The 26,640-nt window shown below is 42.8% G+C and overlaps 1 protein-coding gene across 1 annotated transcript in view; it reads right to left on the bottom strand.

Annotated features, from left to right (window-relative positions):
* The window catches only part of LOC134518457 (von Willebrand factor D and EGF domain-containing protein-like), a 187,161-nt gene that overhangs the window by 114,921 nt on the left and 45,600 nt on the right, over nt 1-26,640 (bottom strand). Inside the window, exons 3-8 of the mRNA XM_063341290.1 lie at nt 21,615-21,843; nt 18,796-19,028; nt 10,679-10,768; nt 9,283-9,418; nt 5,697-5,914; nt 2,833-2,906 (exon numbers count right to left, since the gene is read on the bottom strand). Coding sequence (XP_063197360.1) covers nt 2,833-2,906; nt 5,697-5,914; nt 9,283-9,418; nt 10,679-10,768; nt 18,796-19,028; nt 21,615-21,843 — 980 coding nt within the window. The remainder of the gene's footprint in view (nt 1-2,832; nt 2,907-5,696; nt 5,915-9,282; nt 9,419-10,678; nt 10,769-18,795; nt 19,029-21,614; nt 21,844-26,640) is intronic.

Below are 26,640 nucleotides of genomic sequence, written 5' to 3'. Positions count from 1 at the left end.
TGCTAAAGAAATTATTAGAATCAAGATTTTTAAATTAAGTTAAATTTTGACGAGCTTTGTTTTTCATTTAAATTTTGGAACACCACCCACCCACAGCAGCTCTGCCGACAACATTTAGATCTCAGAGCCTGCTGTCTCCTGGCAAGCTGACCTACAGGCTCTGGCGTGGAACAAATGGTTTTCCTCGGGTTATGTTGTCTGATGGGTGCTCTGCTCTTGATCCCAGAATCAGTTTTGATAGTTTCTTTTTTCAGCTTTGATTGCTGACACCTTTGTAGCAATATAGAGGTGGGTAAAAGCTGCGATTTCCTTCGGTTCTCTTGACTAATTTTGGATGTTTCTTTTCTTTTCTTTCCTGTGTGATGTTCTTATCTGAGCCTGTGTCTACTGATCACTCACAGCTGATGTAGCTCCTGATGCCCAAGAGCTGATGCTCCACATACCCTCTCAGCCTATTGCTTCAGAGTCCCTAGGAGAAGTTTCTCTTAGCTTTTTTTCCTCCCTTGCTTTGCTGTTTAGAGTCTGCAGATCGTTCTCTTTTCTGATACTTTTTTATTATTGATGGGCGCTCATATGGTTTCTTACTTGAGCCCACAAGATTTTTATACAATTCCTCCCTTCACAATACCTAATGCGCACCTCGTTTCAAACACAATTTTCCACCATGTACCCACTCATGGCCAAAGGGGGATGCTTCAGTTCCGTGCCTCTGTGTCAGCCTTTATCTTTAGGTTATAGGTTTTTATCAGGACAGAAGCAGGAATTGCATTCCTCTCTCCTTAAATACAGAGCTTTAAAATCATTTGCTAATGTGTTAACATTTTTTGGGGTAGGCAGACAGAGAAGTTGCTTAACTGATGTGTAATAGGGTGGCATAATCATTACAATAATTGAAAGAGAAATTATTTACAATAATAAATGGGAATATAAGTAGGAGTAATGAGACTGTGAAATGATGGGTAAGAAACTTGGCTGAGTATCAAGAAGTGATATATCTTAGTGAAATAACTTAGTTATTGAGATGGCAGAAGCCCCATCAGCTTGGGTCATTAAAAGCTACACTGGACAGAGCAGTAATGAACGTCTGTCCGCGAGGAAGAAACATGGAGTTACCGAGGGGCCAAGCTAATCCTGGGATTTTTGCATTTCAAGGCTGTGTGACTCTGAGGCAGGGTGCCGCAGAAGGACAGGCTATTCCAAACTCCCTGTGCTCAAATCGAATCATAAATTCCTTAGAAGCATTTCTGGGTGCTACCAACTATAGGGTTGCAAAATGAATTATTTTAATAGAATTGCTTTATTTTATTTTAGACCTTTTTCCCCACGGAAGCTATGTAAAAATGTGCTACATGTCTGAGAGTGTTAGTGTTCCCCCATTCCAAGAGGCGCTTTTCAGTAATTTATGGCTTCCTAAACACAAGAACCTGGCAGATCACTGTCCATTCTTAGTCTTAAATCGGAAGGGAGTATTTTAGAATATGAATGTATAGAGAGTTTTGAAATAATATTCTAATCTAATTTAATATCCCAGAGTTGAAATAATTTCAGATACCATGCGGAATGGGAAAGTCTTTGCACCTCTTGCAGCTCTTCCACAGCTTCTACGTATCAAGAAAGCAAACTTGCATGAAACCAGTACCCGACCACATTATAGATGTTATTCAGCAAAGCAGGAGAGAAACTGTAAAGCCCTAGATGTGCAGAGCTGAGGCTACCCAGTTAGGTGACATCTTGATTTGAGGCAGAAGTATAACCTTTAACGGAGCCACTGCCTTTCTAACTCACGTTTCACCGCCACGTTTCTCCAGCTTTGATGTCATTTCAGATGCTACCTCCAGAGCATGATGGACTGAAATTGGGACATTAGGATACCAAAATTAGAATATCACGCCTGCCGAGCCCCTGTGGATGCTGTGCACCTAAAGTCATTATCTGTGCCATTAGGAGGTTAATGGCAGAATGGCAAACCTGGAATGTGATCTGAAATATTAGCAACTTGGATCAAAACTCTAAAAACTTTTTGTTATGTTAAATAACTGGGGTAGATAGATTCACAAATGACTAGGGAAGCTAACTGAAGAAAAGTTCTGTACAGTACATGTTGTCAAACACAAAGATACCACCTTTGGTGCGCCAGGTCTTTAAGCATTTATTGCTGGATAATGTAGGAGAACACCTGGAAGATACGGGAGGATGAACAACTTTATTTTTGTACTCTTTCCCTGATATTTGCCACTTATCATTTCTGAACTTCTTTAATCTGAGAGAGTATGGCCGTCTTTATGGCTTTTTGGTTGTGATCATGGCTGTCAGCCCCATGCAGAAATGCAGCGGTGTGTAAACCAGCTCTGGAAGTAGATAGAAGAATGCAAGAACACACTTGGGCAGAGTGACTTTGCATCAGGTGTTACTAAACTGCTGGGAAGGATACAGGCCATCCCCACGTGCCGTGCCGCTACAGGGACATACTGGCTCTCTTAGGTGGAACTGGGGTGTCGCTAACATGACGCTACCTGGTGTAGACACCCTCTCAAAGTCAATAATGACGGTTCTGCTTGAAGAACATTTTGGAATCCGACCTTTGTCCTGTAAAAATTATTCGGACTCAAACCTGTTTCTGTTTCAAGATTAATCCATTTCTAGTCCTTTTTTTAAAAGGAGCATAAACAGCTGGAAGGAAACCATGTATGTTATTGAAGCACTACATTAATCACTATAAGCAAACTAGTACAACGCTCTTTTGATATTCTAATGTAAAATCAAATGCATCCTACATCCAGAAACTGAAAACTGCAGTAATTGAGCCAAATTATTTCAAAGTAGAATACTCACCATCCATCAAATGTGATAATGTGTGGATCAGTGAAAGAGTAGCAGTTCCCTGTTGGGAGGTCTCGAACTGTGACCTAGTTAAAATGAAATGTGTAATGAATACAGTCTACACAGCAGTTTTTCTTCATTACTGTTCCTCACAAAACATTAGGGGCAGGATTCATGTGTCAAGTACAAACTAAAATCTGACTTCTAAAACATGATTGCGAACGGGTACAAAATAAGCTTTGCTTTCAAACAACGGAGTTTAATCACATGCAATAAGGGAGTTCAAAGTGCTCTTATGTAATGCACTGTCTTTCTTTATCTGCTAAAAAATGAAGCTTTTTTTATTAAACTTTTTTGCTAAGAAGTAGATCATTTGCTGAAATTATCAAGAGAGTAGAGTGCTCATTAAATTGTACTAATTTTAATGCCTAAAGTATGGTATAAGGTATGCTGTAATTAAGTACCATTAGCATATTTTAGTAGTCGTCACTGCCTGTCCCCTAATTTGACCTTAAATTTCCTGATACAGCATCTGAATGGCTGATTTTTTATATTTGATGTGCAGGTTATTGATCGGGTACTGGCGCCGAGGGCCCAAATCAGGCTGCTGGAGCTGTCTGCTTTCGGCGTGTGAATAAAAGGGGAAAGGATCTACAGAGATCTTCAGCTGCATCAGCTCTTGGCTACTTGGGCACAAGCCGGGTCACGGACAAGGTCTGAGAGTCCTGGTGCCCTGCAAGGAGCCTGCGAGAGCCAGAGGAAAGGCAACTCCCTTCAGGGCTGCAATACCTGAATCTGGGGCATCACTTGGCCATGTCTGCTCGCCATGGTGTTTTTCCGTACTCTGCGATCCAGTTCTCAGAAATGCAACTCTGGGTTGTGTAGTGATTTGCCATATGAAGAGCTCCCAGTCATACTGGTGGGAGTGATGAAGAATTGCTGTTTTCTCATCTCCAGCCTGCCAGGCTCGTTTCTTGGCCAGGGCTGTTAATTCTTTGCCCGCCCTTTGCCCATGAGAAATCCAGAGGTGCAATCCAGTTAGTTCTGCTACAATCCGCGGAGCGGGGAAGAAGAGTGGCCGCTGTATCTTTGTGCAGTCTTTCAGTCACAAAGCAGGACTCAGCTTTTAGGAACAGTGGTGAAATTAAATAAATAAGAGGGTGAAGACGGGAGCGCACTCCCTGACAAAATTCCTCACCTGCGGCAATATATCATCTGTATTGCAAAATGCCCCTTAACCATCACAGAGAGACATTGCTTGGACACCCACTGGTGTCTGGCACACCGAACTGTTAGAGTGATGGTCTTGGGGACTGAAAAATTGAACACCTCTTTGAACAGTGTTTTTGATCTGAGGTCAGTTGTATCATTTGTATCTACAGCGTGATATAAAGAAGCGTCTCAGAATTTTCCCGTTTTCTCCACGGCCGCAACCTTCCTAAGTAAAACCTTTGCACAAACAAATCCATGTGGCCCTTTTTTCTCTGCTCTTTTCTTGCATGATACCAGCAAAGAATGCAAGTCCTAGCTGTTGGCAGTCTTAGTTTTCTGAAGAAATTCACTTTATCAGGTGTCTGAGTGTGTCAGAATGTTCTGCCTACCATTTTCATTCAATTTTCAGATAAATCAAAAATATTTGAACAAGTCTGAAGGACTAAAGATTATTTGGATTTTAATATATGGATTTTTTTCCTTGATATGTTGCAGGAACTGTGTTACATTAACCTCTCCAATTAACTGCAAAGCAGCAATGGAGAAATGGTGGGGAGGGAAGGTAATGTCTATTATGTTTCCATAGATCAAGTTTTAACTGAGATAGATAGAATTTATTATTAAAATTGATTAATTCCATTTCACACTTGTTACATTTTAATATTTTAATGGAAGCATTTGTAACTTCAAGAAAAAATATGGGTATGTGAGTATACTACATGGAATTAGCTGCAATTTCTGATTTAAGAATGTTAAAAAATTTAAAAGAAGCCTATGCTGGAGAGGAAAGGATATAGTCACATGCCAGGCATTTTACCTTTGAAGACAAAAATTCTTTTGGTCCAGTTTAACCTCATTCTCTCATGAGCGAATCCACAAAAATCAGGGCAATGAAATTATAGATTTCACTGGGGGTTTGGTTTTGGTTCCTTAAAATATACCAGCTTAGATGTGCCACTGCTCTGAGAAATTTAGCTCAGTCCAATCCATGTTCTGGTTTATTCTCTGGGGCGGTGGGATTACGGCTCTCAAACCTCCCGTCCGAGGCCCTGAAACAACTCCACCGACAACGGGCTGGTCCCTGCTCGCCACGCTCCTTTCTAGGCAGGGAAACCACGGCTTGCCTCCCTGATTGATTCTGATTATTTTTATTTCGGACGTTTTGTACAGGGATAAATGAAGGGACGGAGCAGCCGCATGTGTCATCGGAGGTGTCCTGGTGATTCCTGGCACTGCCACAAATTGAACACAGAGCTGCTGAGTCCCGGTCCTCCTTTCTCATTACCGAGGCGCTGTTTTTCCTCTGCTTTTTCAGAAACTGTTCTCCAGACCCTCAGTTTTCCCTCTCCCTCCTTCTCAAAAAGGTGCTAATTTCCTAAACTGTGTTCTCTCTCTCTCCTCTTCCAGCATACACAAACTCGCCTGGTTCCATCTATAATCCAGCATTCGGCCTTACTGATGTGCCGACTAATAATCAAGCCTAAATCTGTTAAAGCAAAAGGCTTTACATGTTAATTTTATTGGCACATAAAGAGGCTGGGTTGGTTTACTCTGCTGACAACAGTTCCCAGATGTTTATAAGGTTAAGTTTTTTGATTGTTTTCTGCAGTACTAAACTTCCCATTTAAATTTGACACATTTTCCACATTATTTTAGGACCCGACCTTCACATCCTTTGGTGTGTAAGCCCTCCAAAGCAAATCCCTCCGTCCGACTGGCTCGGCTCGGATGCGGCTGACGCGGTTCCCATCCTGAGCAAAGTCTGTCACGGCTGTCACTGTCACCGCGGCTGCTGCACAGCTGCTTTCCGCGCAGGGCGCCCGCAGCAGATCCACCTGGCATGCCGAAAGGGCGATGTTTGGGGGCCCCGGTAGTTGGCGATCTAAAATGAACACAAACACCGAGTCTGACAAGAGTTATCCGAACAGTTGCCCATACCCCGTTTACCATCCAACACAAACGTTTCACATTCCAGGACACACATGCCTTGAAACCAGATGGGGTCTGCACGAAGGCAGTTGTGCCTGACTCAATCTGGCAGCCCGCTGCACATTTTACTCTGTTTTGGGTTTGGTTTTTTTTTTTTTCTTTTTTTTTCCCCTGTAGTAGACAGTTTACTAAAACTCAGTGGTGCTTTTCTTTCCACAGGTGCTAATATTTCTGGAATGACAGTCTTATCTTTATGGGTCCATGCCCAGGGAATGAAGACGAGTAGTTCTCATGACAAAGAAAGAGATGAGTCTGTGTTTCTGGAAAACATTTATCTTTCACTAGCTTTATCATAAGGAGGTATCTGCTGGGAGTTATTTAATTTAAAATAAATGGAATTTTTGATCTGGAAAGGGAGGGTTCTCGAGTCAGTTTATTGTGAACTTCAGATCCACAACAGGAAGGCAAATGCAGCAGACTTGTATTTGTGTTTTTGGCTTAGCCAGGTTATAGTGCTTTACTTTCCAACCTGTGAAATGATGGTAGTTTTATTTCTGTCTTTCACAGAGGCATTGTGAGGATAAATTCACTAAAAGAATGTGGAAAACTAATAAGCTATGCTGGTACCCGCTAGGTAAGTATCTGTTATGGGTAGGAAAGTGATGGGCAGTGATAAAATTGATTCGGCAACGATAACCCGGCTCATTCATTCAGCTCTGCCTCTGCACACCATGTCTCTCCTAAAGGGACCTCTTCTAGGTGTCTAGTAGTGTCCGCTTCTCTTGTTTGTGCTGAGTATTTAGTTTTCTGTCCTAGACCAATAATTATCATCTGAAAAGAACAAAGTTCCAGAAATGGTGTCAATGGAATTAATCTAATATGAAAATATCAAATTTTCATACCTTTTTTCCCCATTTTTAGAATTGCTTAATAATTTATAGGAGATGGCATTCAAGTACTTTAAGATGGTATTTCAAACACGATCAAATAATCAATGCTTTACTCCTTATGGAAAAGACTCATAAAATACAATTTAAATTAACCATGTAGAGTTCTATAAGAACTGAACTAAAAACCTGCAAATATTAATAGCATATTATCTCTCATACCAAATCCTTAAAGGCTGCCTCACTTCTTATAGAAAAATCCTGGCTCGTTTTCAAGGTTCTTGATTCAATTAAATTGGAGGTTTCCATGAGGAATAGTTATTGCCATTACAGCCCCATGAGCTGTGCTCACAACCCAGAACAAAAGTTTAAAATCAAAGAAAATCATCTTGTCAAAATAGTAATGATAAACTTAACAGAAGCCGAACTCCAGTGGCTCTGCTGTGCCTTGGCATTCATTATGATATTGTCTGAACTTAGAGAGATAGTTCTGTGCTTGTAATTAGCTTTCTTATCACTTATTCCCTACATAATTAGCACAACAGTGTTGTCATATTGATTCAGTCAGACAAGGAGCTTGTCAGTTAATTTATTTGGTATAAACGAAGCTCAGCTAAAGTTGTTTTTATTTTCAATTTATAGCACTGTGGCTGACATTACTTTATTTCGGAAGCCCACGGTGTTCCTTCAGATAAACTAACGGGCCCTACAGACAATAAAGGCACAAAACAGACACGCCGTTATGCAAACACGCAGCAGCAGAGAGTCAACCTCAAGTATATACAGACATCTCAATTGATCATAAATGGCCCAAGCGTCACGCAAGGAAACAGCCTCAGGACGGAGCAATCAAGGGCTAGAGCTGGTTATTAGTTTAAGCTGCCGAAATGAGTTGATTAAAACTAATGGAAATTTTCCACTTCGGTGACAAGTTCCTTCAAAGATTAGTTAGTTGTTTGAGTTGTGCCTCCATCCTGGGACCTCTTGGTACCAGCACATCAAGCTCATTGACAGCTTGAAAGTAAAGCTGCTTCTGCAAATCTTGCCTCCCCTCTTTCCTCCAGTCAAATGAACATTGTGGGACTGGAGAAGACCCTGGCAAGGGGGTCAGCCTCGCCCCATCCATCAAACTCAGCCTCCCCCACTTGAGACCTCCTGGACCATGCATTAATTCTCGCTGAGGTGTTGAAAGGCTTTATCAATGCCTAAGAAAATGTGAGTTAAAAAATTTACCTTGATAGCTAATGTGACTAATTCTCATTCAATCCTCATAAACGGTAGGTGTCTAAGTTGCTTGGAGGCTGTGGGGATATCCCACCACACACCAACCTGCGTTATTAGCTGCCTCAATATCTAAGAAAATCTATTCCCATGAGCTCAGTGGATGTTTGCCTGATGGACCAGCAGAGACTCTAAGCCAAAGCAATATGTAGAACAGAGCAGCACTGAGCCATGGAGAAACGCAAAGCACTCACACACAAGAGCCAACACAGCTGCTGGAACCATAAGGTGCCGTTCAGTTTAAGATCATTGTGTTACGATACCATTTGAATTATTTTTTCCTTCTGTCTAAGCACTTGGCTGGTGATGGGGAGAGAAATGAGAGGGATTTAGAAAGGCAAAAAATATCAGGAACTATCTGGGTTTTGCCAATTTTTTTTTTTTTAGCTGGCTTTTTGTGCATAGAGAAACTCTGTCCGTAATCCTATGTCTAAACAATTTTCTCATTGAGTCACCTATGGAAGAGCAATAAATGCCTTGTTAGAAAAATGGTTAGGTGCTTTATTTAGTGCAAATGGGAAGTAAATGTATATACGCCCCCTCACCCCTTGGTTAGGCAAGATATTCCACCAGATTAACCTGAGGAAAGCATTTACTGATGAAAAAGGCAAGAATTTTCTAAGTAACATTGTCAATGTTTTCAAGTAAAAAAAATTACCTCTAGAAAGAGAAGAATATGTAAGCATGATTTTTTTTTCTTCTATATTAAGTTAGATAAAAACTGTAAGCCAGCAAAAGAAAGAAAAAAGGCTTCAGTACACATTTATTGAATAATAAATCTGCAGGCGAGCTTCTTATTGATAATTAATGAAATTATTCTACCTAAGACCAGTGCTGCTACAAAAACTTAAAATGGAATTTTATACTCCTGGCATTTAAAATAAGTTATACGCATAGTTATTTCATCCACAAATCTCAAAGCATCACCATTCAGGTTACTGCTAGTCAGATTTTTTTTTAATTTTTCTCAAAAACCTGAGTGATATTAGCATCTATTTTGTATTACAAACAAATATATGGCCCAGTGTGTTGATTTTATGGCTTCTGCCCTTTGTTGTTATTTAAGTCTTATCATTTCTGTTGGAATTCATCATAAGATAAATACAGGAAAAAGTAATCCCATAGATTCAAAGCCGATATGTAAAACTCTTACCCAAATCCTCAGTACTTAGCTGCAAAGTGATTTTACAGGGGTCATCTTGCCCGGGACAGGCAATGGGTACGGTGCTCAGAATGGTCAAAACATGCTCTTTGCCGTCCTCTGCAATTTGTAACGTTTCTGGTAAAAACTGCAAATAAGAAAATCATTTTGACAGATTAATTAGGCAATACCGATATTTATGACATTTTGAGTGTTTTTAATCAATTATGAAAAGATATAATTGCTTGTAAAATAATAATAATCTTCATAATAACCCTCATAATAACTTTATAAGGGGAAATTGTTGTTAAAATACTTTAACATTCTTGGCAATTAAGAAAATGTTTGCAGTTGTCAGATATCGTGTCTAATTGCTTCTCATCTCCTGATCTCAAAACAGGTTTTTGTTAAGCCTGGAAATAGCATGACACCATAGAATTTATTCATTTTTAATGTCCCTGGTTAAAAGGAGCTCCTGTTCCAATGCACTAGGAGAAATATCAGGAACATTCACAGCCTGAAGTATGGTGCTGCCTCATAGTCATGGACTCTGTGTTCCTACTCTGCCCCAGGTGCAAAGTGACCGCAATTTTTGCGTCATTCCGCTTCCCTGCTATGGCAGGAAGAAGGATGTCTCCGTACGTAGTATATTACAGCTTTGGTGGCTGGTGTGCCGGGGAGAGAGGTCGGGGTGTGCCGTTTCTGTCTGTTCTCCTGGGGCAAGAGCAAAAAGAGCACTTGGTGCTCGTCAGAAACGGCAATTTCCATTCCCTGGGAAATCCTGACATTTCCAAAAAACCCCAAACTGTTCTTCAAGCATCACACAGAATGGGCTTCCAGATTTTTCAAACACCGTTCATGGAAGCATGAGGTTTAGATGCTCAGGAGATTGTAAATTCTCCTGGACTGCCAGACTGCCAGTCTAATCCTTGAGTGGGATTAGGCCTGGGTGGGTTTTTTTCACTCCATGTGAATTTGTCTTCAGCAATTTGGTTTTTGCAGTGCCTGACCATAAGAAGGTGATGGATAAAACCTAGTTTTTCTCTTCGCTTTTTTTCTGGTTTAGATACAGTGAAATTCTGCATCCTTGTAGGTGTGTCTTCCCATTATACATAACCACCGGAGTACTTTGGGATGTGTTTTTGCACATTCTTTACGGTGCATTAGTGTCAACACCTGCACCAGGTGCTGATGGGTGCTTTAGGGCGTTTTACAAACAGACTGAAAGCCATGTAATTTATTAAGACATTTTCTCAAAGTGAACATAAAAGCAGCACTGGTTATGATGATCAAAGCTTGTATTTCTATGACTTGGTTTTTTTCAGAGCACGTCAGGTAATGTATAAATATTCCCTAGGGATAATGTATAAATATTCCCAAGTCAATAAATCAGTGCCATCGGCATTACCTTAATCCCGGCATAGAAACCTTTGCTCTCTTCAGGCAACGACTGCTGCTCAGAAGCGTCCCTCGAAAAAGCAGTAACGGTGCAAAAGACCTGCAATAAATAAACAGCATACGCTATAGCTTTTTTTGAAGAAAATTCATATAATTATGCATCTTCCTCTTGATCAGAGTTGTTAGGCTTCTTTTTCTACTGTTGAAACTAATTTGGGGGTTTGGGCTTTAAAAAGGTTTTTGCATAAATCTTGAGATTTGGAAGAATTTATGATGCGTTTAATAAGCAAAGAAACATGGCTCCTGTCTCAGCAATTACTAACATTGAATGCTTACAGTGTGTTTTCTTCTGCAGTTTTCCAAGCACCTTGGTTAGTGATATTAACTCATTTTAATTAGGGAGAATTACATTGTTCATAGACGTTACTGTCAGGATTAGGACATTGGCCCTTGGGATCCCAGGCTTCAGTCTGTCCACTGGATCAAATATCCTCTCTCTGTACCATGTTTGTAAGCAGGTTTTTATCATTTTAATTAGTTTGACAGTCAGCCGGTCTCAGAAACTGTGTCAGCAATTTAAGAAGCTCCTTCTTTTCCCTTATTGCATTGTAAAAGATGATGCAGATGTGCCTACAGGGTTTATATTGTAAAAAATAAAACAAAATAAAAATTTCCCCAAAACAAAAAAAAAAAAGACAAAAACAACACAAACCACCAAACACAATGTACCAGGCCATTTATGTTTTATTCCTAGCACAGTCACGCAACCTTTATCTCAGCTGAGCCCGCATACCATCTGCCATCTTAATGTGTCATTGGTTTCAGAAAACCCAAACTCCTAACATCATTTCTAGGATCATAAGATTAAACTACAGAAATTTTCCTTAAAGCAAACGACAGTAGGCTCTGAAACTGTACTTCCGAATTATTTTTTTTCTTGGCCTCTCCTCAGAAATGGAGTAACAGATTGTGACATACTAGATCAATTCCAAATAGTCAGATGGCATATCTATAGCTACTGCCTTTTTTAAGCCACGAGTAACACATGAGGAGGAATTGGACCAATCTAATTTATTCTCTGTGGTGACAAACTCCTTTGGATGGAATTTCCAGCATCGCTCATCAGCCGTGCTGCTCTTGGTGGCTCTCACCCGCCGGCTCCAGCACGACTCCCATGACCAGTGCCAACAACACAGATCCAAACCCAAGATATTCCCAGGTTCGTATGGTCATACGGACATGAGTTGCATAGCACTCCAGAATATTTCTTTTACCACCTTAAAAATCTGTCTTCATTCCCTTCAAGTCATGAGTTTCCTCCAAACTGAAGAATCCTCTTTCCTAACTCATTTGAGCACAACCAAAACGCCCCACCAGCAACACAGTGATACTTGTATGGCTATGGGGAAAATCAAGTGTTTTCTGTGCTCTTCAGGTGGATCATTTCCAGTCCAGCTCAGTCCCAGGTTTCTGTGCCTTTTTGGCTGTCTGTACCTCCACAAAGTTTCTCGCTCTTCCGCTAACAGCTCCCGCCACTTTGGCCCAGTGAAAGTGGTGTTATTTGTTCTGTTAACCAGATGGAAGCCGTGAGGTCATACTGGGTGTACTGGGGGAAAAAAATGACAGAGGTACTTTACAGTTAAAATTCCTCAGACCCTTCACAGTTAGCCAGTATGCGTCCGGAGGAGAACAAGTCTTTGTCTTCTCAAGGTGATAAACCCCTGTTATCATTAGATATTTGTTATCTCCAAGCATTCCCCTAAAGGCTCGTGTTCAGCTTGCAAAGTTTTCAAAAAAGTTGTTCTGCTGGCTGGGAAGGCAGAAGGCGAGTGTTGATCTTCCTCCTGCTGCCACGGGGAGAGTCTGCAAAATCGGGATCTGACAAGGCGGTGACAACAGAGTTCAGACAACCTATATTCCCCCTAGTGAAAGGAAAACAACCCAACAATCCCTTTGCCGAGCTCATTGAGCAAATCCAATGCACCTGCATTGCCGATACTGTATTTACACTTGCCAGGCTGTTTGCACTTTTGGCTTTGATGCTTTTTACCAAAAATATTCAGAGGGAGACACCCCTCTGAGCGCGCCACGTGGAGCCCTCCTGCCAAGGAGGGAGCTGTAATGAGAGGCAGCAAGGTTGCGTACGAGGATGCCCGGCGCCAACGGAGGCATCTCCCGGTGATCTTCTCCAAAGTGACATCCTGGGAAATGTCAGAACTTCATTCCCTGCAAGCATTGTAAATTCTCACATATATATTTCAGAGGTATATTTTATTGATAAAGCACTGAACACTAAAATAAAAAATTACTCAGTAACAATACACTGGGATATTTTTAGACTATCAGTCCGTTCCAGTTCTATCTTCAGCACTTTCAGAGACGAGCACAAACTTTGCAAATTCAAAATGTACGGACAGCCGTCATGAGTTACATTTTATTTCTGTCTTTTATATCATTCCTCCCCTTGTAGTGCCTTTACCTTGTTAGGTGCACACTCCACTTCACAATCAGCAGATATGTTCATCGGATACTGAGCTACAGGTTGACAGTTTGTCACATAATTATTATGATAGTCACTCCGAGGAGTTTTTTTTGCCTTCAGCTAAATACTAGTTCTTTTTCTCCAGTTCAGTAATCAACTTTTTCTTTCTCTTCTTCTCCCCCCCCCCCATCTCAGGATGGAGCCTTTTTAAAGCAGAGATAAAAGCATCACTGACAAGCAGTATGCTGATGGCCGTGACAGGTGAGGCAGTATTTTTCCACAAACTTATCGGATCTGTTAAAAATCAAATTATAATTTTTCATCGCTGCTTTTAAAGGGACAGAAATGTAAGGGTGTCCTCAGACAGGATGACCGGATTGCTTCTGGGAAAGGGCTGCTCCCTTTCCCCTGTGCACCGCAAGATCTTCCCACAGGGTGGAAAACTACTTTTAGGCCGAAAATCCTGACAGAAAAAGGCCCCGGTACCTAAGAAATTTCCCCTTTCCTGTGTGTTGGAGCAGTTTTCCACCCTTAAGTGGAATCGATCAGATTCCTTCCCACTTTGCCGTGAGCCCTGCGAGCAGTGTATTTAGCTAAAAGCAGAGATCAGTCATTAGTTTGGTGGGGGTCGGGTAGCTCTGGGAAAAAATTTGGGAGAATATTTTAATCCCAGGACCCGTCACCATCTCTGACAAATTTCCCTCTAGCAACTTGCACGTCAAAATGTTCAGAGCTCTCAGAATCCAGAGCTCCCCCAAATCAGTTGTTTATACTCATTTCGAACATAAAACTGCCTGCAGTTTCACCCTTTTCCGTGCCCCTAATTACTTCTGAGTGTAGCACAGGGATCGTCTGCAGCAGCCTGAGGACGTAGTGAGAGACGTGGGGCTGAGGGCAGAGACAGAAAAGCTCAAAGAGAGTCGCATTCACGTTTGTTGCCATCTTCAAAGGCGGCGTGCGCGGAGGTGGGGGAGCGGAGGGGGATGCTTGCTGGAGCATCCAGCCTGCCCGTGCCTCCCATTTCATCAGCCTCTCCCAGACGTGCTCAGATAAAGGGTTGGGCTCCCAAAGGCAAAACAGGAGATACTTGTTTTGTGATCAAAATCCATCCCTGCTCTTCAGTCAGTGAAGGCTTCCAGGTTTGCCAGGTAATTTCGGGAGCTCTCAAAAAGGCCAACCTCAGCTGCACGCTTCTCAAAGCCCTGGCAGAAATGGTGCCACCGGCCATTCGACGGCATCCCTGGGCCAATGGCACTTGTCCTCAAAATAGGGAGATCTGGCACATAGGAATAGTGGGTTTGGTTCTGCCCATCAGGACCTCTCACATGTTTTGGCTAAGCAGTCACCAGATAAAATAAGCAAATGCACGTGCCCGTCCCTGGCTGCAGTCGCTGCTTCCTCTCCTAGTGCAGCCTCTGCCCTGGGGGTGGGACACTCCCTTGGGAAGGGCAGGACATTCACCTAACCCAGCTGGGAGGGTCAGCTACCCATTTCCCATCTCTTCAGGCAGCACTGGAGCTGTACTGCACTGCCAGAGGCCCCACAGTGACAGTGATGGCTTAACGTTGAAATATTTACTTTTACTGGTAGTGATCTTCCAAAGACTACATACATCCAGGTACATCTGAGCAGAACTTGAAGGTCTGGATGAAAAAGTAGGTGGAGGCACTTTTCTGACCCGGACATCCAACCTCTTGAGAGGTGTGAGAATTCAGGGATGCTGCTCTGGTCACTCATTTCTGTTGGCCACTTGTGGGGACTTTCCTTCTCAGCATCAGGTACTGTTTAGGAATACCCACATCTTCCCATTCACTGGGTGGGGAAGTCGGCATGCTGGTGGTAAGGTTCAGGTGCCTAAGCTGCGGGTGATTACTCCAGGATTACTCCGTTAACTCTAGGACTGGATCTACCCTCCGAGCTACATCACCCTCATCAAAAGGCAGGCTGGGGCTGCAAGGGTAAGAGTCACTCGGCCACCCTCATGGCTTGCAGGTGAAGGGCTGGGCAGGGAATCGATCATGCCAGGGAAAAGGGTGTCTTGCAATGGCTATCAAAGCCTCCGAGCTGCTGTTGTCTGCTCTATTAAACCCTAATGGGCTGGGGTTAGAAAAGCCTCGAGGAGTTGCTCCGCTGGGAGCTGGGAGAGTGAGGGAGGGAGCCTTGATGAAAAGAGCAAAGGATGAGCAGAGCTGGAGGATGGCATTTCTAGGGGAGCCGGAGGAAAAAGAAAATAGTTCTCATTAGCTTGAAGAAATGATCTGGCTGTAGGTATTTGCAGAAAGGGGTAGGAACAAAGTCTCTGGAAAGGCTTTCCAGAAGGGTTAGGGGAAAGGGGAAAGCAGGGACAATTCTGACTTTGAGTTAATTAATAACCCAGACTGCAAAGCTTTTGAACACAAATTGCTCCCTGTGATGGGCTGTTGGCTGCAGAGGGGTGGGAGCCGGTGCAGCAGCGTGACCTGATACTGCGGGAAGCCCAGCTCCAGTCACTCTGCTACTCGCTATATATAAAGAAGGCAGCTCTTTCCAGTTGCCAAATGGCCAAACAGTATGTGGAGGCCAACTGTAGGTCATTCATCTACTAATGAGAGAAACTTTCTCAAGATAGTAGCGAGGTGTCTTATCAGCTGCAGAATTTTGCTCATTTCTCTGACCCTTTCTGCTTTAAAATCTCTGTCCAAGTCTACCCAGAACTCTGTTTCTGCAGCGATGCTCCTCATTTTCTGCCTGAAACTTGAGAAAGAAATTGTAAACTCAGGTATGACCTACAATTAGGGAGGTCTTCCTATTTCACTTGTTGATTTTGTCAAGTCCAGTGGCTGGGATGGGATTAGTATTTAAGCAGGAGGAATGTTCACTTCTCTTCCCTTGTGAGTGAAAATTAGTTATTTTCTATACTGAGGCACTAATTTACAGTCTCTTTGGCTGGGGTGTACTCTTCTTCTGTTGGTGAGTGCTATGTGAAACAGCCACTTCTAGCACAGAGCTTGGAAAGGCCAGTTTTACTTAAACATTTTTATTTTACAATGCTCATCATAGTTTATGTACGGTGACAATTGCTCCTCACCGTATGAACTTTTGGATTGCTGTGCTGAGCAAAATCTGCACGGTTTTCCTCTAAACGCCTTTCTTTCTTAGCATAACTCATTACTCACTGTGTGCTGCTATAATTTATAGATGGCTGTGCCTCGAGGAATGAAATGACCTCTGTCACTATCGCATAAATAAGGCTTAGGAACGCCAGAATTTTCATATCAGATGGAGTAGGTTTCTTTCAGCATTTCTATAGAAATGGCGGCATGTTATAGATTTATTTAAGGCTGCAATGGTTTTGCGAACATTATGCTGCCAACGTTACTGCCTGAAATAACAAAATTGGAGCCCAAAGATGGGGGAGAAAAGCACACATGATGGCTATTAAAATATAACTGGCTGTTTAGTCGATACAAGTTCAGAAATGTTGGCCAGTAAATCTCAACTCTTCTCTAAGGTTTGACTGCGTATTAAAATATATCAATAGATATTCTATTATGTGACTAACCCATTACCCGGAGACTTTCTGACAGATAAAAAATAGCCTAGATATCAATCACCCAAAAGGTGATTAAAAAAAACCCACATTTTGCTTGGCTGTAGTTTTTTGTCAAGGAACGAACAGAGAAGATGCTGATTTCAGACCATAAAAGTATTGAGCCCAAACTCAGGCTGAGTGCAGGTAGAGGAAGAGTAGGTTAAACAAAAGCAATCAGTTTTCAAAATGCTGCAAATTCTGCATCCTTGGGGGACAAATTCTGCTCTGAACACCACCCACGCACGCTGCCGGTGCGCAGCCATGGGGATGCTACCCCTGGGCTGTGGGGAGAGAAGGGGAAGGAGAATGGGAAAGTGTCCCCAGTTCATTATCTCCCCTCTAATACGGCTTTTATCTGTGAGGATCTGGCTTTCCTTCAAAGCTGCCTGGGATAAAAGCCTTCCATCTACATCTTTCATGGACAGGCAGAAGGTTATAAACTGCCCTTGTGCGGTGGAGTTTGGTCCCCAGGGTCTGACTCCGCCTTTGGTGGCATCACCTTTCCTTTGCGGTGGCCCTACCAGCCCTTACTAAGTTGCTTCAGGCTTGCACCGATGGAGTGAAAGGAGACTCTGCCCCTTTGTGACTCTTCTCAGACACCCAGAGTGGGACAGCAAACACGGCTAAATGCTTTTCTTAATCTTTATTACATAAAACTGAATTCCCAGTTACAGCTGAGGCTTCATTGCTTACTTTTCACCAGTGGTGATTTATGGATAATTATAATTAGTCAAATAGGCCATGAAGACCTTTAAAAAAATCTATCCAGGAAGAGAATATTTTAGTCTCACTAAACCCGCTAAATGAAACATGTAGTTTCAGCAGAGGACAAAGAAGGGCTTACTGAAAACTTAATATAATAAAAATGGTCTTATAAAGATTTGGTGATGCTACTAGTTAACAGAACTATATTTTCTCTGGATCCCTCAGGACTGTTAAAACTAGATTTGAAGTGATTGCAAGTGAAATTATTTTGATGAAAATATCTCTTTGTAACACAAACTTGTCTTGAACTGGCAGAATTGTCTGCCTCGTGTTATAATATAAGCGAGGGCAGCATCAGTCAGACTCTGAACTCAGGAGGCATAATTACGAGGAGAAATGAGAAAAAAATATCTAGATTATGCTGCTGTTATAAATGACTCATCCTTTCAAGAACTGAAAATTCACATTTCTTAAATATCTTAAATATCTCAAAGAAGAGCTGCAAAATGCCAAGACTATTTCCAACCTACTTTTAACACAAGGACATTATCCCTGTTTATTCTTTCAGCTCATTGTAGCATCGCTAATGGCTCTCTGCCTATAAAAGTTATGAACCTAATTTAACTTTAAAAGTCTTGTTTCTGTACCATGAAAGGCCATGAATTCATACACAAGTCAATTTTTTTCACATCTTGTATCAGTTTCTGTTTTGTTGTTGTTGTTGAAACTAGATCTGTGTTGCTATGTAAGCCATCGAATATACTTCTTAAAGATTGTTTTGTAATGAACTCTATCTTTCAGTATGCTATTGAACCAAGAATTTGGAATCAGAGAGGCAGAACACCATGAAAAAGACCATAAAATAAACCTCCCTCTATTTCAAAATGTACCGTCCTTTTTTTCTGTGAAAAGATATTATTGTGTCTCTGGTCCATGAGTACAAAAATTACTGAGTGCATATAGCCGAGCCTGCCTCTACTGCAAATTCTTGTTGCTGCAAGAGACAAAAAATACTAAGCAAAAATCAGCTCGGGCACATGTACCTACTACTCATGCCACCTTCATGGCATTCAAGCTGCAATGTAAGTGCAAGGATTCAAGTTGCCTTTAGAAAATAGCAAAATGGATAGCTTCTGTGAACTCGCTGCGATTCAAAGAAATGTTACAGGTCCTGAATCTGGTAAATGCTATTTAATAATCTTGCTGTGAAACAGTTTTAGTGTGGGTTTTTTTTTTTTTTTCTTTCTGCAGTAGTTGTAAGTATAACGAGTGAGGAGCAGCACTCATAAAAACACCACGAAGACTGAAGAAAAGGATTTGATGTCCCTGAGTGTTTGACCTTTTTTTGCTGGAGGCGGGGGGGCATTACCGTGTCTCCCAATCCGAGATTTCTGCCGTTCATCTCGACGTAGGAAAATGACTGCGGGGTGGTGTCGCGCTGAATCTGCTCTTTCTTGCCGGGGGTGGAGAGGCGCGACCACACCACCAGGTATTGCAGCGGGGGCTTCGCGGAGGGGCGGCTGTAGGAGCACTTGAGGTGGACGCGACCGTGCACAAGCTCGGGAGTTATCGCTGGTTGCAAAGCCAGGCTTGTGAGTTTGTCTGCAAGAAGGAAACCAAAGGAGGACGTGGCACAAAATATTACTTTAATATTACAGCCGTTCACCCAACGAGAGGATTTCAACATTACTAAATGTGGGAGTAGCGCTACTTTTTATATTCTTGTGAGTTGATTATTAACCATGTAAGCAAGGAAATGCATTTCATATTAAATGTAAAAATCCCTAATTGTGTACTGACTACCTGTTGTTGTTATATTTGACCTGTTTTTTGTGCTTGTTTTTTTTATTTTGCAGTAAGAGAAATGTTATTGAAATGAAGCACTCGGATTAATACAAATTAATTACTCTGGCAAAGGCCATCAGCTTTGCATTCCCCTGAAGCACAGCCTTTTGATCCAAGTTTTGCAATAAGTACAGAAGAGATATGAGAAATAATTATTTTGCAGAGGTAAACTGACTCTCAGAGAGCACCCAGCCCGTATTACCACACTGTGAAAATCCTTTCCAGGGTGTTCTGGGACGTACCTAGGCTGAGTCTGCTCAATAAAGTCTCCTTCTGCCCAGAATAATGCCACTGCTCTAAAAATACAACCTGCTTTCTATAGCCTTCAACAAGTAATGAAGTCTGAAACTTTTCTTCCTGTTAAACTCACCTAGAAAGTAGAAACAAAAAGATGTATAATACTGCAGGGTGATGTTCTTTCATCTCCAGGGACCTGAACTCAAATGGAACATGAAGCTGGTGCAGATGCTTTGAAAAGATAAATTAAGTAACTTTTTTGGAGGAGCGTAGAAAATACTATGGGAGCCCAAGAGAATAAGGTATGAGGCTGTTACAGCAGAATGAAGAACCAATATGTTAACAGCTGTCCAGGGCAAATAACAAGAGTTAAGAAAAAGAAACAAGTTACATAAAATATGAATAAGGGCCAGCTGTTTATATCCTTTTCTCTTTTGTTTCTAAGGGAAGCTGCCTCAAACCCTGGCTCACGTCATCACTTTCTGCAGGAAATTATTGCAGAAGGACAAAGCTAGGTGATCAGCTCATGGGAGGATGCGAGCAGAATTGCGAGCACGTACGCCGCTTTTCCCAGCCGTGTCCTTTCTGCCAAGCTATGAAGCTTTAAATCCATTTTCTTTTGCGGCTAAGAAGTGCTGACCGGTGTCCCATTCCCAAGCCTCTAAAGGATGGGGCTGAGGGATTGACCCTGGCAAGAAGCCATGATGGCTCCAGCTGGACCCAGCCCCAGGGCCACATGAGGACTCCTGTGGTGCAATCTTCACAGCTGAATTTAAGACCATGAGTTAACAACCCCCAATAAAAACCTTCAGCTTCAGGTGTTTTCCATCCAATACATGATACTGCAAAACCCTCCTAAAGACAAGAAGTTAAAGACTTTGGGAGAGCTAAACCTCACCGAAATGCCCAAGAAAAAGGTGAAAGCTTCAACAGCAGTGGTAAGAAAAAGGCAGTAAGTCCTTGGTTTGGGATAGATGGGAAGGGATAAGATTTCTTTTATGAAAAATGCAGGCAGCTTTCCATTACCAAACAAGTACGGATCAACAGAAAGGACAAAACTAATCACCTAAAAGGTAAAAAATTCTTCAAGCAAAGGTAGTGGAAATCATATAGTTTAAGAAAAGACAAGCTTAAACTGCAGAATGATGGTATTCGGTTAAAAAGTCATTTCTGAGAAAGAATCATGGAAATGAAAGAGCAGTTTCATTTATTTTAATGGATATTTTTTATTTCACATAGTGAATTAATCTCACTTTCTTTGAGCCTTTTTTCCCTCCCTCTTCTTCATGCGGGAATGTTAAAATATTGATAAAGATAAGAAAACAGATATGTCTCTCTCTAAAATTTATTTAAGCTTGAATTTTGCCTGATTGAAAGGTGATAACCCTAGTTTCTCAGTGTGTCATGTCTCTGCCCAAAAATGCTGAAAGGAAAGTCTAAAGGTAATTTTTTTCCTTTTGAGAAAGAGCTGTCTTTTCTGACTAAATCTATATGCACCTGAACATGCTCCAAAGTTCAGAAGGTTTAACGGAGTGAGCAATTGCTTTCTGCTATTCCTTTGTTTCTTAGCTACCGAACAGAGGTTAGATCTCTTGTAGTAGGCTGAAAATTATTTCTGACGAGAGTAATTATATAAATGTCATGAAAAAGATGTTATCAGTTTGGGGTTTTTCTCCTTCCGTAGTTTCAGAATTATTTTTTTTGGGGGGGGGGGGGGATACTGGATTACTGAAGATAAGAACAGACCTTAGATACAGTATCCTGGATACAGTGCCTCAATAAAACTGAGATGCCTCTGCTCACTAGCTGTGCAACTTCAAGCCAAAGTGGAGCCAAAGACAGGAGGAAAGGTTATATGTGAACTGTAACCAAGCAAAGAACACTTCAGTAATACACACCAGATTACATTTTGCCCTGGTAATAATAGCTGTTCCTCAGGAACACCTTGGACCGCTGCTGATTTATTTTCCACACGGCCCGCATCTTACCGGGAGCGACGCTTGACTCGCAAGGTCACCGAGATGTGCATTGTAATACCAGGACCTTTGAACACGCAGCCAGAGAGGCACAGGCAATCTTATTGATAAATACTTTACTGATCCTCACCTTCCGCGCAGTAGCCCATGCATCCTTGAGTAGGCTGCAGGAGATACACAAAGAACTCGCCGCAGTTCCTGACGGCGACGGGTATCCGAAACAAGCAGCAGTCCTTGGTGCCCCCAAAGAAGACCTGCCAGGTGGCACAGGCCGTGAGCCGCTTGCTCTCGCCAGGAAGCGGCAGGGATTCGGACTTCAGCGACAGCCACACCGGAGCTTGGGTCCCACATTTATTCATCTGAGGATGCACACAAAAGAAACCATTTACGGCAAATGCGGTAGGACTCCGTGGAGAATCACTAAAACCCAAGAATTTGAGTGTGGTGAACTTGGAGGGTCAGTGAAAAAGCTGCGTAGGTGGGGATGAAAATGTCTTGCTCAGTTTAGTGAGGTGACTTTACGCGGATAAAATGCTCAAAGAACACAATAACTGGATTCAAAACTATTTTCCTCTGTTTTTGGTTTGTTTGTATGACAAAGATGAAAGCATGTAAACAGGCTAGATCCCTTCTCTGGGAAGCACACTTTGGGCCACATCAGCTGGCCATTCCCATCCATGCTACATCCATGGCAGAAGAAAGCAAAAACTGATAGAGCACGAGGGGCAAGAAGAAGTTAGGACCATCCCAAAGCAGGACATCCCTATGCTCAGAGCCCCGGCACCTTCCTCCAAAACAGCTACAGCTTCAGCTGCCGTTGTCCTGACAGCTTCCGTCCTACCCCTCCAGCACATATGGGACAATTCTTTGGGACATGGGCCTCATTCCTGAAGGGAAAAACGTAATGCAGGATATACGAAACACATGTGCAGGGTATACGTGATTTGATCAAATTTTCTGTCTTTTTTTTTTTTTTTTTTTTTTACCCTCAGCCTTGTATTTATTAACAACATCCACTAAATCCTTGAATCCTCTGAACACAGGAAATCCCAAAGCAGCGGGGGTTCGTCCTAAAACGGTTTGAACTATGGCATTTTGAGTCATGGCTGGGACGGCACGCACGAGATTTACTTTTCCCAATTTGAAGATGGATGTTCAGGCACCTGAATTGCCCTCTGTACCTGCCAGGCTTTTTCCACTGACTAAAGGGACACGATTATCCAAAGCTATCTTTAATTTCAGTTCCTCAGTGAGGCGATTAACTATAATCAGAGCCTAATAAAATATACACAGCCAATTACAGTGGTAACTCACTATTCAGCACTGTTACCTGTAATTTGCCAATATGCAAAACATACAGATATTCCAGCTAAAGTTTGAAAATTATTACCAAACGCTGACAATAATTTACTCTCAGATATCAGTCACATTCCGCAGAGCGTGACTGCTGCCGTTGCTTTGCATTTCTTCAGCCGGCGATAGTGAACTATCTCTAATAGTCCCACTTCGGGGACACGGTTCCTCCTGGTGCGATATACGTTTGACTGTATATCATGTTGGATAAAAAATACCCCAACATTTTTTTCCCCTTGGCCCGGGTTTGCTGCTTCGCTTTTGAAGATCAAAAGTTGTTTGTGACAGCAGGGGAAGCGGTGAAAGTCAAAGGATAAATTTATCAAGTCACGCACCAGTGCCCTCCTGTAGTTTGAATTTTACCTGGGAGCTATACAAGCCAGAAACCGGAGACGGGAGTATGGGGGCTGCACACCCAGTAAAAGAAGAATATTTGGGGAAAAAAAAAAAAAAAAGCATTTGCTATGACACGGTCTGGTTTCCATTTGGAGCTGGTTATTGTCAGGCTTCTTAAAAACAAGGATTCCAGAGAGACGCCATTAAAATTGTCCAAAGTCTTTTTTTTCCCCCGCTGAGATGCGGCAGCAGCTGAGCAGAGGGGCTGACCCTCCCCTCCCGTTCCGTGCCCGCGTCCCTGGTGTCCGCGCGGAAAGCACTGGAGCTCACCCAGCGCAGCAGGTGCCCGGGGAGGAGAAGGGTGCTGGCAGTGTGCTCGCAAAGGAGAAGAGATCAGCGGGAAAATGCTTTTAAGTGGAATTTCAGCTGAATCCCTTCCCTTTCTTTATTTAAAAGCCATGTTGTGAGTAACTTTTTAAGAGATTTGTTCTGTTTATTTATTTACTGCTTTAAGGGACACCGGTGCTTTCTGTGCTGGGCAAAATGCCGATGTCAGGTATTTCTTGTATCCTGGTGAACTTCTGACCCAGAGAGCCAGATCCGATGTGCTGTAACGTGTTTCCAAAGCATGTTTATGAGCACACGCTTGTAATGACACAGAAGAGTGGAGCAAACATCCTCCACAGAAGAAGTGATGTATGCAAAGGAAGGAGGATGGGCGCAGAGAGAATGGCAATGACTGGAGTTCTGCCGTCTCTGCTTCATGCTCATGTTACCTTCTTGATGAGATACTCGTGCCTTCATTTCCTCTCACTCCAGATAACTGCTGACTTCAGTGCCTCTGCACGTGTGAGTAAGGATTGCCGGACTGAATCGTTATTTTTCAAATTGCATTAAAATGCAGATATTTGTGAGTGTACCTCACAGGTGTTTTGAACGCCGCAAGCCGGGAAGAATTAGAATAGGAGAGTGAGGAGCAGGAGAGATGAAGGAGTGCTGGAGCTCAATGGCTTTGTGCAAGCTCACAGAGAGCCTTGAAGGAAAGCGTTTTGGTAAGGAGAAACAACACAACCTGCCCATCCCTCCTGAGGTGCTTCCCTGCAGAGCTGACCCACGGCTGGCATCGGAGCTCGCTGCCTGAGAAGGAGGGATGCTGGCACCGCTCATGAATCATAGAATCATCTGGGTTGGAAGGGACCTTCAAGATAATTGAGTCCAACCATTAACCTAACACTGCCAAAACCACCACTAAACCATGTCCCTTAGCACCACATCCACACGTCTTTTGAATACCTTCAGGGATGATGATTCCACCACTTCCCTGGGCAGCCTGTTCCAATGTTCAACAGCTCTTTCTGTGAAAAAATTTTCTTTAATATCTATCCTAAACCTCCCCGGCGCAACTTGAGGCTGTTTCCTCTTGTCTTATCTCCTGTTACTTGGGAGAAGAGACCGACCTCCACCTTGCTACCCTCCTTTCAGGCAGTTGTGGAGAGTGAGAAGGTCCCCCTCAGCCTCCTCTTCTCCAGGATGAACACCCCCAGCTCCCTCAGCTGCTTCTCATAAGGCTTGTTCTCCAGACCCCTCACCAGCTTCATTGCTCTTCTCCGGACCCACTCCAGCACCTCAATATCTTTCTTGTAGTGAGGGGCCCAAAACTGGACACAGCACTCGAGGTGGGGCCTCGCCAGTGCTAAGTACAGGGGAATGATCGCTGCCCTAGTGCTACTCACCCCACCGTTCCTGACACGGGCCAGGATGCTGGTGGCCTTCTTGGCCCGCTGGGCATACTGCTGGCTCATATTCAGTCTGTCAACCCACAACCGCAGGTCCTTTTCTGCTAGGAAGCCACTCTTCCCCACGCCTGAAGTGCTGCATGGGGTTGTTGTGACCCAATTGCACTTGGCCATGTTGAACCTCACACCATTGGCCTCGGCCCATGCCATGGGAAGCATTCCCAGTGCTGCTAACACCTGCCGCAAAGGGTTGTTACCACCATTTACTGAGATTTGGTTGCTGAAAGGTGACCTTCATTGCTTTGAGGTGATGCCATCTCCTGCAAATACGTGTGTCTCAAGGAACATTTGCACCAACGTCTGAACAACCTGAAGAAATACTCTAACAATTTTCTGTAGAAGACCTTTTGCTGCTCAAATGGAGCCGTTGCATCCATTCCCTTGTGCCTTTATTGGTGTAGCTGGCCCCATCATGTCAGCACTTCTCCATTGGGTGTGCGGCCTCTGGACTGCTCCTGGCCAAGCACATGCGGCGCCTCAGTTTCCCTGGCTGCTACCTGACCTTGGGCAAATCACTTACTCTTTCTGTACCTCGCTTCCTTATCTCTAAACCAGAGGTAGATGTGGCTGAGGTGATAACAGTACTTCCCTGCCTTGCAGCAGTGCTGAAAAGATAAATTCATTAATGAGACGCCCGTCTCTCTGCTGCGCTACGGGCCTTGTAGATAAATAGACAGATGCAAGTGCATTCTGGCAGGGAAAAAAAGACAAAATAAAAAAGGTAAAGTAAAATAAAATGAAAAAAAGGCGAAGTAAATGTACATAAAGGTGGGTCTGCATCTCCGCTTAACACACAGCGGAAAAAAAAATAAAACACTGAAATAAGAGGACGGTGATTTTCTCCCTCTTTGTACCTACCCCGGCCACGAGTCTGTGAGCCATTTCAGTGCTGGAGACGGCAGGGATTAGCAGGGCTGACGTCAGCTGCCAGCGTCGTGCGTGGGCCTTCTGATAACCCCCCGCCGGGATCTGCTGCACCCCGGGTTTGTTCTGGCGAATCTCGCACCGAAACCATTTGAGCAAAATAGTTTATTACGTAATGCGCACAAATTGCAAGCAGCTATGAACTCTTTTGACTGACTTCACACCCAGGAAAAGTCAGACTGTGAGAAAGCAAGTTATTGTAACAAACATTGATACAGCGTTCCAGGCTGGCCAAGGAAGAATTTCGGTACAAATCAACTATTTCTGTTTTCTTGGCAGCTTTATGACGTACATGCATTTATTTCCTGCTTTGAGCTACACACTGTCCATCTGAGTCGGGCAAGTTGCCCCACGCTAGCCAACGGGATTTGCTGCATGAGGCCTCTGTGAGTTAGAAAACAGATCCAGCAAGGCAAGGGCAAATGTATATTCATGATTCAACCAGCGGTACAGATAAGAACAGGAAAAAAAACAAAACAAAAAACAAAGAAAATATATTTAAAAAAAAAAAAGTCTGGGAGAAGAGACTTCAAAGTGCCAAATTTTTCAAGTCCCAGCTGTGGCATAATTAGCGTTACATTTTGTAGCAGTCATTTGGGAGAATAACCAATGGGAGGTAGTAAATGATTGGCATTTAAGATACAGCATTTACCTGCAATAACTACAGACATGGCTGCTCTAAGAACAGCATAAATCTGTGGGAATCTCGCACCGTAATTCAGCAGTATTTCCAAAATGAAGAGGAAT

Source organism: Chroicocephalus ridibundus, chromosome 7 (genome assembly GCF_963924245.1).
Source record: "Chroicocephalus ridibundus chromosome 7, bChrRid1.1, whole genome shotgun sequence".
In the NCBI taxonomy this organism is placed as follows: domain Eukaryota; kingdom Metazoa; phylum Chordata; class Aves; order Charadriiformes; family Laridae; genus Chroicocephalus; species Chroicocephalus ridibundus.
Note: the sequence above shows the minus strand (reverse complement) of the source record. Positions and strands in the feature narration are given on the sequence as shown.